General features: G+C 39.6%; 2 protein-coding genes across 2 annotated transcripts in view; both read left to right on the top strand.

The window, feature by feature from the left end:
* Positions 1 to 2,180: 2,180 nt before the first annotated feature.
* CBG25930 lies at positions 2,181 to 2,402 on the top strand (the record flags this gene model as incomplete). The annotated part of the gene is made up of 1 exon (XM_045244029.1): positions 2,181 to 2,402. The coding sequence occupies one exon, from the start codon at positions 2,181 to 2,183 to the stop codon at positions 2,400 to 2,402; it is 222 nt and encodes a 73-aa protein (XP_045099851.1).
* Positions 2,403 to 4,885: 2,483 nt separating this feature from the next.
* Cbr-dig-1 overlaps positions 4,886 to 12,210 on the top strand; it is a gene marked incomplete at both ends in the record, with an annotated part of 49,033 nt that continues 41,708 nt past the window's right edge. The window contains 11 exons of the mRNA XM_045244028.1: positions 4,886 to 5,108; positions 6,642 to 6,740; positions 7,150 to 7,202; positions 7,508 to 8,015; positions 8,067 to 8,298; positions 8,343 to 8,918; positions 8,966 to 10,005; positions 10,053 to 10,382; positions 10,430 to 10,530; positions 10,580 to 11,663; positions 11,706 to 12,175. Of these exons, the coding sequence (XP_045096001.1) occupies positions 4,886 to 5,108; positions 6,642 to 6,740; positions 7,150 to 7,202; positions 7,508 to 8,015; positions 8,067 to 8,298; positions 8,343 to 8,918; positions 8,966 to 10,005; positions 10,053 to 10,382; positions 10,430 to 10,530; positions 10,580 to 11,663; positions 11,706 to 12,175 (4,716 nt within the window). The remainder of the gene's footprint in view (positions 5,109 to 6,641; positions 6,741 to 7,149; positions 7,203 to 7,507; positions 8,016 to 8,066; positions 8,299 to 8,342; positions 8,919 to 8,965; positions 10,006 to 10,052; positions 10,383 to 10,429; positions 10,531 to 10,579; positions 11,664 to 11,705; positions 12,176 to 12,210) is intronic.

The raw sequence follows: 12,210 nt of genomic DNA, 5'->3' as shown, positions 1-12,210 counted from the left end.
AAAGGTGGAAAAGAGGATGAGAAGGAGGAGGAGAGCTACTGTGTCATCGATCATAACTTTAGACAATTGGTTCATTGAAGAAAAGTCAAACTAAGTGAGAGGGAGAGACGTAGAAGTAGAGAGATTTTGGGAATATAGAGATTAAAAGAGTTCCATTGGTTTTGTGAACGTTTTGAGAAAATTTTGATAGATTCCAGCTAAAGACAGACTAAATTTCAGATTTTATAGGATTACTGTACATCTAATTGTAAGGAATTTAGGTTTGTTGAAAAATTAGTGATACAGTAGCGTTTAAGGATATTTTCTGTCAATTATTTTTTTAAAAATAAACTACACAGGTAACTGGAGAACCGACGTGCCGTCGATGGACTGTTGACTGACCGGAACCCTTCGGAAATCCAACTTGAAAGTTTCGATTGGAAATCCGTCATATTTTCTTGAACCTTAAAATTACAACGTAAAAGTCCAGAAATCATTAAATAACAATTAGAAGTGTAATCTTTTTGAGAATTCAAGATAATCCGAAGGGTCGTGAAGCAGCTCGGATAGACACTACGAACCAACTTTTTAGCACCCTAGGTAAAAAAAACTTTGAACTGACAAAAAAAAACGAAATTTACAAAACTTGCCAGGTAACATTATTTGAAATCTTGGAACTAACCAATCCAGCCCAGATCAATTCATCAGTTTTTGTATTTCGTTTTTATTTTGCTACAGCATCATTCTAATTATTATATCTTCCTAAACTTCGAAAAGAAGGAAAGTGCAAAAAAAGAAAAAAGAACGACAAAATCAAGATGATAGGTGCCGTTGTGTGCGAACAATTTTTGACGCCTGTCACCCTTCATCATCACTCGAAAAAGTTGCGAAAATGCAACTCTTTTACAGATTTTATTCATCAAGAATCTCGTCAAAATCTACTCATTTTCCCTAAATACTTTACACCTCTGTTTCTCATCACTCGTGTCTCTGTGTCTCTTACTCTTCTATACTATTCTGAAACCGTCTAGCCACTGCCCACTATCATCATCACCAACGGGCAAAAGTCCCAGGGTCCCTTCAGGTTGAAACTGATTGTTCAGAGGTGAGAGAGATAGAGACATGTGAATTGAGCAACGCGATCCAAAGGAAACCGACAAATTGCTTGCTCGCCGAGCTAGTTTGGAAGATGAAGATTTTTTTTTGATCTACTAGTTCCTGCCTTCCGATCTTCCTTGATCCTGTCGTCAGGGGATGGACGGACGGACGGGGGATCGTCGGTTGGCAAAAAAATCTGTCAAAAAAACAAAACAGAAATACGGCGGCGACTGGGAAGATGGAGGCTAAGGGTCCCCGGGTAACAAACAACACTTGTTTCTCTACTTCTTCAGTTTTCTCACTTTTTTCTTGCAATTTTCATTCTTTGAGTTAAATTTTTTTCGATTCACAATTTTTTATATAAGAAAGATTATCTTCCGAAGAAGTACGATTCTCTTCAGTTTCAGAAGAATCATAGATCATCGGAATGTTCAGAATTTCAAAATCGGGATCATAAAATTCCATTTTCTTCCATCAACTGGATTTTTTAGGTTTCAGAAATTATTTTTAAGTGGATACTGTGTATTTTCTACCTACCGTTTCTATGACCATCAAAATCTTGATTCCTTTCATAAAGACTAAAAAAAGAACTATCGCTTAAAATTTTTCGAGTTTTATAGCGAGAATTTAATAATTGAATAACGTTTTCAAAACTCTTACAGTAGCTCAGAAACTGCAGTTCAGTGGCGTTATAAGGATCGATGTTTATTGATGGGAATACGGTAAATATGGGATCTAGAATATTTCCAATCAGCCTAGATGATAACAAAGCCGGTTGATGTTCATTTTTTAGCAATTTTAAGAAGTTCTTTCAAGTTGGAAGTTCCGACCTACCTTACTTCATGTGTTTCAATTTTCCAATTCTCAGATCACATCCGTTGCCGTATTCCCCAATTCAATGAATACAATTTTCAAAGAACCACCACCCATTTCATTGCTCATCATACATCAAGCCGTACGTGAATGCGTTAAAAAAAAAGAAGTCATTTTGCAAATCTTTTTTTCTTACAAAAACCATTAAACTCCCAGTTTTTGCACTCTCTTCTGGTGCGGCTGCTCAACCATCAAATAGTTTATGCATTTTTATAGTTGAGGGCAGGGTTATGGTGGGGAGGATGGTGTCCTCTTCTCGAAGTCCATCGTGGAAACATTTTGTTTATAATACACTCATCATAGTGGGACACAGAGAGAGGAAGCTGGGCGAATGGGCTCACATGTCGTCCTCACCACACTTGACTGTCATTTGCACACGTTCTGTGCTGATATACATTATTCCTGGAGACATTCTGGTTGTTCCAAATATGGAATTGTGCATCAAAGTTTAGATCAGTCTTCGGAATCTCTTCAGATTTGCGAACAATGTCAACATCTACCGTACTAGATCTCAATTTCTTTTTCTCTACCATCTACTGTACTCACGTTTTCGGAAGACTACAGTACTGATTATGTTTTAAACTATCTCCTGCGATCGTAAACTCTATTCTTAGCTTGAATTTCGTTGTTTTGTCTCTCTTATCTTTTTTCATGATATCATTTTTGTTAATGAAATGTATCCTTCAATCTACTTCTCCAGTCTTGATTGATATTTTCTTTTGCAATTATTTAGAACCTCAGGCTGCTGGAAAAAGAGCCGCGGCTGGCCGGGCCGTGATAAGGTTGCCGTGGACCGAACGGTCCGTTCTTTTGGAAATAAGCTCAGCCACTCAGAAAATCCGTAGGCCGTTATGCCGCTAAATTCTATCTTTTGCAGAAGTAAACTAACCAAAAAGCAGCGTCACTGTTCTCGACAGCCTCGTTAGAAACAGATTTCTCAACTTTTTTCTTGACCGGAACCTATTTACAACCTTCTCGTAGTAATTACCGTTATCTATATTCACCCATCACCAACTCTCTGTTCCTGCCTCCAGACAGATGTTCTCATTCTGATTCATCCATAAAAACCAATTGGCATCTTGATCAAAACCGCCACCCAGCTGCCCCCAAGCGAGATATCATAACAAAGAGGTCATAATAACTATCCCATAACTATATATCCACTCTCTCTGTGACTCATCCCAATGGTTTCCTGTCCCAGAGAGCGTTATTATCCAGGAGTATCAGAAAGAGAAAAAGGTCCCGAAATCGAAATAGTGTAGCATTCTGAGTGGATCATTTTGTTGTGTTATGCTTTCTCTCTGTTTCTTATCTATTTATCTCTCTTTATCTCTCTTTTCACTTCAAGTTCTCTTTTCGAAATGAATTGAACTCAACCGGGAGTCGTCCTTCTTCCTGGCGGCTCCCGGGGAAACTCATTGTGTCAAGGAGAATGATGAATCGACATTCATCCCCTGCACTCGATATATTTTCTTATTAATTTGTGCCATCTTCTAAAAGTACGTCTCTCTATCCTGTTGTCTTTCTTCTCTTTTATATTTTTTCTCATTTTTTGTTTATAATATTAGTATGTCTCATCATCATCTTTGACCGCGTTATTACTTGTCAAATGTTCTTGCTCTTCTAAACAATCTTGTGCTCTTTGTCTAAACTATTCTCGGCACTTTCTTAGATGACTCAGCTTTATTTCGTGGCAAATTTTGTGGGATGAGTGTAGAAGAAGAGCGCGAAAGAAAGTTCATTCGAAATTCGATAGGTGTTACAATGTTCCTAACTCTGGACACTTTAGTCTTTGGAAAATTCTTTGAGGTGATACATGGGTAGCAACCTTTGATGATCATAGTGTTGATATAGGACCCCTGGTTAAAATGATATTTACGAAACTTTTTGATGCTCGTCATCGTCGTTTCGTTCTCCCCCTTAATTGTGAATTTCGTCTTCTCGTTCAAAAAACCTAGCTTGTTCTATAAATTGTATAGATTCCAATATAACTTTAAAAAGTAAAAAACCAGTTACCGTAAAACCTGTAACAGAAGGGCTTCCACACTGTCAAGTTCGAGCTATTTTTTTTGGCTTCTATTCACGATGTTAAAAATGTGTCAACAAATAAATTGTTTGTGATATTATGATATACAATTTATCAATTGACGCCCTCTTCATATCTTAAACAGAGACCGAGATAAATTGGCTCAAAGTTGAAAGTTTTGGGCCCTTCTATTACAGGCTACATTTTGAATGAGCAAGGAGATTGCTCCTTTCTTCTCGAATTGTCTTTTTGATGGGTGATTCGAACGCCTTATTTCATTCTACCTATCCCTTCTCCAAAACCTTCTTCCCGCCCTAAGCTACCGTATTTTTGTTTCTCTTCTATTTTTTTTTGCTAGATATCATATTTCTGCATGGAACGTCGTCCTTCACACCATCAGACACACAATACAATCCATGACTCGGATATTCTATTTTGCAACTAGATACTTCTTTTCCATATCGATATAAACACTATTCGTTTACTTTTCATTCCTTTTGTTTTTTAAACAATCTCAACGTACACATAAACTTTTCACACCTTTCTATCTCATTCCATACGTTTCATCTCCATCCATCGCCTCCGCTGATTTATTCGTCATTGTGCTTTTTCTCTGAGCAAGATGGCTTGAGCACATGTTTATGTACCCTTCCTTCTTCTTTTTGTTTTCTCAATTGAACTGCCCCTTACACGGATTGCGCAACCGTATTCTATGATAACATGTTGTTTATCACCTTTTTCCAGACACCACCACCCAAACCACCCCAATACCATCCAATTCATTTCTAATAACACCAGCAACAGTATTCTATGGACCACTTCTTTATTGTTGAATAGCATTTATTGGGTAATGATTTCGAGAAAGAGTCGGAAAGGCAATTAAATGTTTCAGAACTTTAACGAAGCACGATGGGCGGCCGAAATTGGCTGATCCGATCGGCATTTCTAGTCTCAACTTTTTTGTTATGCATTAGCATTGCTCAGGTTGGTTTTCATCTTTTATACAGTACACCTAATATTGTCAAATTTCAGGAACTACTTCCGTCAATCGAAGTAGAAAGCCTAGCACAAGATCTTCAAATTCAAGAATGGATGCGCACACTACGACGCGTCAAGCGCGCACCAACCAGAAGTGAGTCTACATTTTTCTGGGTTTCGCATGAAAAAAGCAACAAAAATCTTGAATTCTTTCTCTCTATTTCTCTCTATTTTTCCTGCGTCTCTCTCTCTCTGCTCTTTGCTCTCTATTTCTCTCTATCACCTCGTCTAGATTTCTGATTATGTCACAGGTTATATCCAAGAATGCTGCACAGTTCGTAATTCCTCTCGTCGAAGTCTACCAGGTGATTCTTATTCCAAACCATCCTCTCTTTTGATTTTGTGTCTCAAATGTTTCATTTTCTCATTTTCCTTAAAAATCATATATTTCTGAAATTCTTTCGGAACTCAAATCCCGAAGAAAACCGTTTCCAGAACTTCCGGCGTCCTGTTCGACGAAACAAAATTCCGGTGGTAAATTTAGAAACGCCATAAAAAAGCGAAATGGCAAGCGCATGCTTCTTTTTTTGACTGAACTGATTGTGAGAATAAGGAAATGGAAAGGGATTTATGCTAGCTTTGATAGAATGGTAAAAATAATATCAAGAAAAAGTAACCTGCAATTTTTGTGCGGTGTGGCATGGTTTTTGGAAATGAGCTGATGATTAGAATTCAAGAGAAGCATATTAGACCACATTGAATAGAATTACCGTCGATACTCTGACGGAAGATCACCCTGTACTTGCACTTTGATCCGAATTATCCGATTCCTGTGCCAGATATCAAACATCTGTCAACTGATAAAACTTTAGTGAAATTATGATAAACAAACTATTAGTTGACAAATGTTTGGTATATTTTATAGGAATCGAGATAATAGGAATCGAGCTCAAAGTAGTCGGTTTGGGCGGTCTTCTATTGGAAGAAATACGGTAGTAATTTATTGAAGTAATTAACTACTTTATCAAAATTCTTATTTATAGATCGTGATAAAAAACGGAAGAAAAAAAAAAACGATATAGTAAAGCCAAAATGTCCCGTTCCTGCTGCTGTTTAAGTCTCACCTTAACCATTGGAATCTTTAGCTTTAAAACTTAAAGTTTAAACATGATACATGCCCATTCTGTGTACTAAAAGGGAAATGAAACTCAGAGACACAAAATCAATTGTCTAGTTTTTGAAAATTCATCCTCTCGTTCTCCCATCTCTTCTACAAAATAATTCTAGACGTTCAACCAATTCTTGTGGTATTGCCTGGTTTTGATCCGGCACGTGCCTCTCCCTACTTTCACAATCTGATGTATCCGGAGCCGTTAGTGAGACGGCGCGCAAAACGAGCCAGATATTGTCCAATATTGGGTAGAGTAAAACAATAAGTGACACACAGATCCCTTCTGTTCTTTTATGTGGCGTTTTTTGAAGAGATGATGAAAATTGATTGGCTGAACCACTTTAAAACTTCTTGCTTTGCACTTGTTTAGGAATGGCTTCTAGGGGATACTCTCTCTGTTTTTCTAACTCTTTTGTCCGTCCTATTTCTTGAAATCTTCTCTTTGATTCTGAATCACAAACTGTGATATTTGGAAAAGTTCAAGTCTCGAAAACATATGAAAAAAGAAACTCGCAGGTAACCGACCCGAACCAGTGGTTGTGGGTCGAAATGGGACCGGTAAATGCGTGATATCAGCTGATCGCGCATCGCATTTTTGCGGAATGGAAGAAGAAGGTGACCATTGAATACATATAACACCTATTAGAATATAGATCAATTAATGTTGTGATAGTTTTTTTAGTGGTAAAACAATAATCGTGGTGATTTGTGGTTCGTGGTCTTTCTTTTTGAACTTAAAAAAGATTGAAATCTAAAACATCAACCCAAATATTGTCGAGTAAACGGTAACTCTTATTGTCGTACGATGCTTATTGTCTATTCCTTGTCCCGATGCCTAATCCCTGTTGTATTGCCGCTCTAATTTTCAGTTTCTATTTTCTCTCACCCCCTTAAATATCTCTAACACAATCCCTTTCATTTTCTAACTGAAAATTGCACGTGTGGCTTGGTGAGGTAGTGTATGTCATCGTAGACTGTATGCAAGTGGATCGTCGACGATCATCGTCCAACGCAAAAATTGCAGTGTCCGCACCTCCGATTCCGCCGCCAGATGAGGGAAAATGTATCATCTCCAAGGTAAGCTATTTTTGATTCAGAATTGCTCAAGCTTTTATCAGCCGGATTGATTTCTCATATATATATATATATATATATTCTGGCCGAAACTACCGTATTTGCTCTGATAGAATCTTATAATATATTTGCACTTTAGGCTTCTATCAGAGCAGGAAGCAGTGTAGGCGAATGTTTCATAGAGGATACATGATTTTTGATATTAAAAACTAGGGTTATAGCTATAGACCAAAAATGTTCTAATTGGTAGGTCAAAAACTATACAGTGGGTCAAAACCCTTGTACCAGACACAGGTACCCTATTACAGGCATCAGGTCGTGAGATTTGCTACCCATCATACAGTCAACTGGATACAAGTTGTACCGACGTCATCGAGAAGTCATCTAATGGACTTGTAGTCCCACCAGTTGTACCTCATGCTACGCAAGTTCTTTCTAAACTGTTTTTAACGATTTTAATCAATTTCAGGGTCCGTGCGATGGCGTTCGTTCCACCGGACAACCTGCGACGTCTCATCATTCAATACTACCGTCAACAAGGAAAACATCAACCGAAGAACGCAACATTCTCCCCCAAATCTTTCCTTTTCGTTAAATATCACTGTGATTATGGCTACGAAATGGTGGATGAGGTAGATACAATGTTCTGTCAGGACAAACAATGGGTTCTGACACCTCCCATGTGCCGTGGACAAGGTCTTTGTGCTGCTGATAATGGAGGATGTTCACACACTTGTATCTCGTATAATGATGAAAAGATCGAGTGTAAATGTCCACGAGGAATGACACTGGATGTCGATGAGAAGACTTGTATCAGTGAGTGCTATTCCAGATTGGGGACTCTTCCGTCATACCCATTATTTTCAGAGCCTGTACCAAAATCTTTGTGTCGTTCACTTTCTGGATGTACCTGTAACGGAGTCACTGAAACTCAATTCGCCTGCTCATGTGGAGATAACAAACAAAAGTGTCTTCTTCTCACAGGACCACCAAAGATTTATATTGAACCACAAGGACCATATGAGGTTGCTCCTGGAGGAAATATCAATATTAGTTGTACAAGTGTTGCCTACCCATTCCCCGATATTTATTGGTACAAGTAAGTCTGAAACGTCGGAATTTCCATTCACAGATTTCTTTTAGAAACCAACGAGTCAACACAAATGGACAAGGACAAAACATCCTCCGATCTTCTCAAGTACTGATCATCAAAGAAATTTATCGAAACGAAGAGTTCACTTGTGTAGCTGACAACATCCACGGATCAGCTAACCGAACTGTCTCGATTGTTGTTACTGGACCAGGATCTGCTCCTAATTTGAAATCTGCATCCGCTGGGAGAACATCTTTAACTGTTCGATGGGAGCCACCAAGTATCATCAATAGACCAATTACGACATACACTCTGTACTACACCAATAATCCACAACAACCTGTGAAGAACTGGAAGAAGTTGGAAGTGAAAGAACCAACAAGAGAAGTTGCCATTCCGGATCTCCGACCAGATACTGCTTACTACATTCGTGTTAGAGCAAATGATCAATTAGGACCCGGGAAACTTGGAAACCAAGTTCAAATCAGAACATTAAAACCAGCAGTTCGTCCATATGTCACCATCGTTGAAGGAGATGAAATCAGAGTTCCACCGATGACACCATTCGAACTTGATTGTAATGTAACAAAGGCTGATCCTATTCCAGTTCTCGTATGGCTTCACAAGTGAGTTTTAAGAAGAAATCATCATCGATAACATTAATAATTTCCAGAGGTCGATCACTAAATAAGGGAAGCAAAACTCAACACATCAAGATGAAGAATGGAGGAGTTTTGGAGAGCACTCAATTCTCTTGCGTCGCTGAAAATGAAGCAGGAAAGTCGACGAAGAAAATCAATATCACTGTTACTGGACCAAGTGCTCCGGAGAGAATTCGTTATCAAATCGATGGAGACAAGGTGACACTTCAATGGGAACCACCACAAATCACAAACGGACCAATGGCTGGATATGATGTCTACTATACAGATGATCCAAGTTTGCCTCGTGATCAATGGAAAGTTCATCATATCGATGACCCGAATGCCAGAACAACAACTGTTCCAAGATTGAATGAGAAGACACCCTACAATTTTTTCATTGTTGGAAGAAATCGTCTTGGTCCAGGTCTTCGAAGTTCTCCATTCACAGCAACAACTTGGCTTGCTTCCAAACCACCAATTGTACTTTTGGAACCACAAGATGAAGTCACCAAGGAGCCAAGTAACGATGAAATGATTATTGAATGTGGAGCTCAAGGAGTTCCAAAACCAAAGATCATTTGGCTCTGGAGTGGGACCCTCATTGAAGATGGGAAAGATGAATTCAGAGTGTATGATACTACTCCAGCAGATGCTCAAGATCGTACCAGAAGCAAACTGATTGCTCAGAGTACAACTAGAAGTGGAGTTGCCACGTGTCAAGCTGTCAACTCTGAAGGGTCGGATGAGAAGAAAGTTCCAGTCAAGATTCTGGGGCCTGGAAGTGCACCAATAGGAATCACACCAACACCAATGCACACTGGATTCGATGTTGCCTGGCAACCACCAAAGATTCCAAATGGAAGAATCAAGGATTATGTCGTTTACTACTCAAAAGACCCAGATGCACCACTTTCAGACTGGGAATCTAGAACTGTTCTAGCTGATACCAGAAATCTCACTATTCATGTGGATGATGAAGATACTCCATATGTTACGAAGGTTCAAGCAAGAACTGACGACGGACCAGGAATCATTTCTGAGGCCTATGAAGTCACTACAGGGAGAAAACGTTAGTTGTAAACTATTCAATTACGCATATAAAATAAATTTTTTCAGAAGTTCCACTTTCTGTCCGCCTCGAAGTCACTGACCCATCAGTTGATCCATCATCCGGAGAAACAGTTGTCGAACCAACTCAACCAATTCACTTCCGATGCATTGCTGATGGTCGTCCAATGCCCAGTGTCTCTTATTCGTGGCTTCCAAGCAACGCATCCGAATCTGGAGACGAACCAGTTCCAATCCCAATTCAAACGGATGAAAATCAACCACACCGCTATAACTCTATCCAGGTTTATTCGACAACTGCAACCAAGAGAGTTTTGTTGTGTCAAGCAAGAAATCCAGATGGAACTGTCGATGATCGTCACGTCTTCATTGTGAACAGTGAGTGCTCAGGTAATGAATTCTGAACACAATCTAAAAACTTTCAGAACCTGGAAGCGCTCCACAAAATGTCGAAGTCATCGTTGACCCTGATAACCGGGTCACGATCACATGGCAACCATCGAAGTATCCAAACGGAGATATCACTGTTAGTTTTTTTTTTAATTCTTCAGTCTCCCATAATAAAATAATTTCAGAAGTACAACGTCTACATCACTGGAGATCCATCTCTTCCTGTTGATCAATGGCAAGTATTCCCAGTCGACGAAGTCACTGATCCAAAACTCGTTCTTCAACGTGGTGCTCTGCAACCAGAGACTCCATATTATGTGAAGATCGCCGCTGTGAATCCGCACGGAGAAGGAATTCATACCGATGCAAAACATTTCGACACTGTCAGTGGTGCTCCGATTGATGCTCCAACCGATGTTCTTCCAAGTGTTTCTATCGATAACACTGTCAATGTCACCTGGTCTCCACCAACTCAACCACTCGGACCAATCAAGAGTTACACTGTCTTCTTTGCTCCAGAATACGATGACAGTGACTACAAGACTTGGCAGCGAATCAGTGTTGATGCTCCAGATGGTGCGGATCACGGAGAAATCACTCTTCCCAAAGAACAATTCAATCCAAACACTCCATACAAGATTAGAGTATCTTCTACAAACGATTTGTCAGAAGGACCTGCTTCTGAACCATTCCGTTTTGAAACTGGAAGTGGAGAGATCCCACCGACAATCACTTTAGAGCCATCCAACTCCACTTACCTTGTCGAACCACTGGGAGCAGTTACAATCACATGTACAGCCAATGGAGTTCCTCAACCGAAGGTTCACTGGATTAAGGAGAACGGAGAGCATGTGGATTCTGCTACTCTCCAACTCTACGACGTCGTCAAGGATTCAAGTGCCACGTGTGTTGCTGAGAATAATGCTGGAAAGACTCAAGAAGCAGTAACAGTCCAAGTTACCGGACCAGGAACTGCTCCAAATGAGATTGTTCTTCTTCCAATGCCAAATCAAGAAATCAATGTTGAATGGACAAGTCCAGATGAGGTCAACGGGCAGATTACAAACTATATTATCCATTATGGAGAGATTGCTGAAGATGGAAGTGAGCCAACTACCTGGGATCAGATCACCATTCCACGTGATGATGTTAACCATAAGTTGGCAAATTTGGAGCCAAAGAAGACTTATGCAGTTCGAGTTCAAGCAGTTAGTGACCGTGGACCGGGAGTTATTTCGGCTCCTCAAGTCATCAAGACTCTTCCATTAGGTAAGATAAATCATTTTTCAAGTTTTTCATTTTCATTTTAAGCTCCACAAGCCATCACGAACCCAATCATTCAAGTTCATCCGAATAACAGTGTCACAATTGAATTCACACCACCGGATGATCCAGAAAATCCAGGAAAGAAGATTAAGGACTTTGTGATTCAATACACTACTGATGAGGAACCAGACGATGAGAGTGAATGGAAGGAATTGAAATTCTCGGACCCAGACGACACCGATGACACCACATTTGTCAATATTGATGGAGAGAACTTCAATCCAGACACCAAATACAACACACGAATCATTGCTCGTGGGGAAATCGATTCCCAACCAAGTGATACAACACTTTTCGCTACTGGAGATGGAGTTATTGCGCCCAGTCAACCGACATTCAACGTGGAAACTGAAGATGGAGTCATCCGAGTTCCAGCTGGAACTGATTATACTATCAAATGTGTTTCAGATGGATATCCAGCACCTGATATCCGATGGGTTGATTCACACGGAAATGTAAGTTTTTTTTGAATTTGTTGAAAGTTGGATTT

The sequence above is a fragment of the Caenorhabditis briggsae genome (genome assembly GCF_000004555.2).
Source record: "Caenorhabditis briggsae complete genome, chrIII, whole genome shotgun sequence".
Classification (NCBI taxonomy): Eukaryota; Metazoa; Nematoda; class Chromadorea; order Rhabditida; family Rhabditidae; genus Caenorhabditis; species Caenorhabditis briggsae.
The sequence above is the reverse complement of the archived record's forward strand: the minus strand, read 5'-3'. Positions and strand labels throughout refer to the sequence as shown.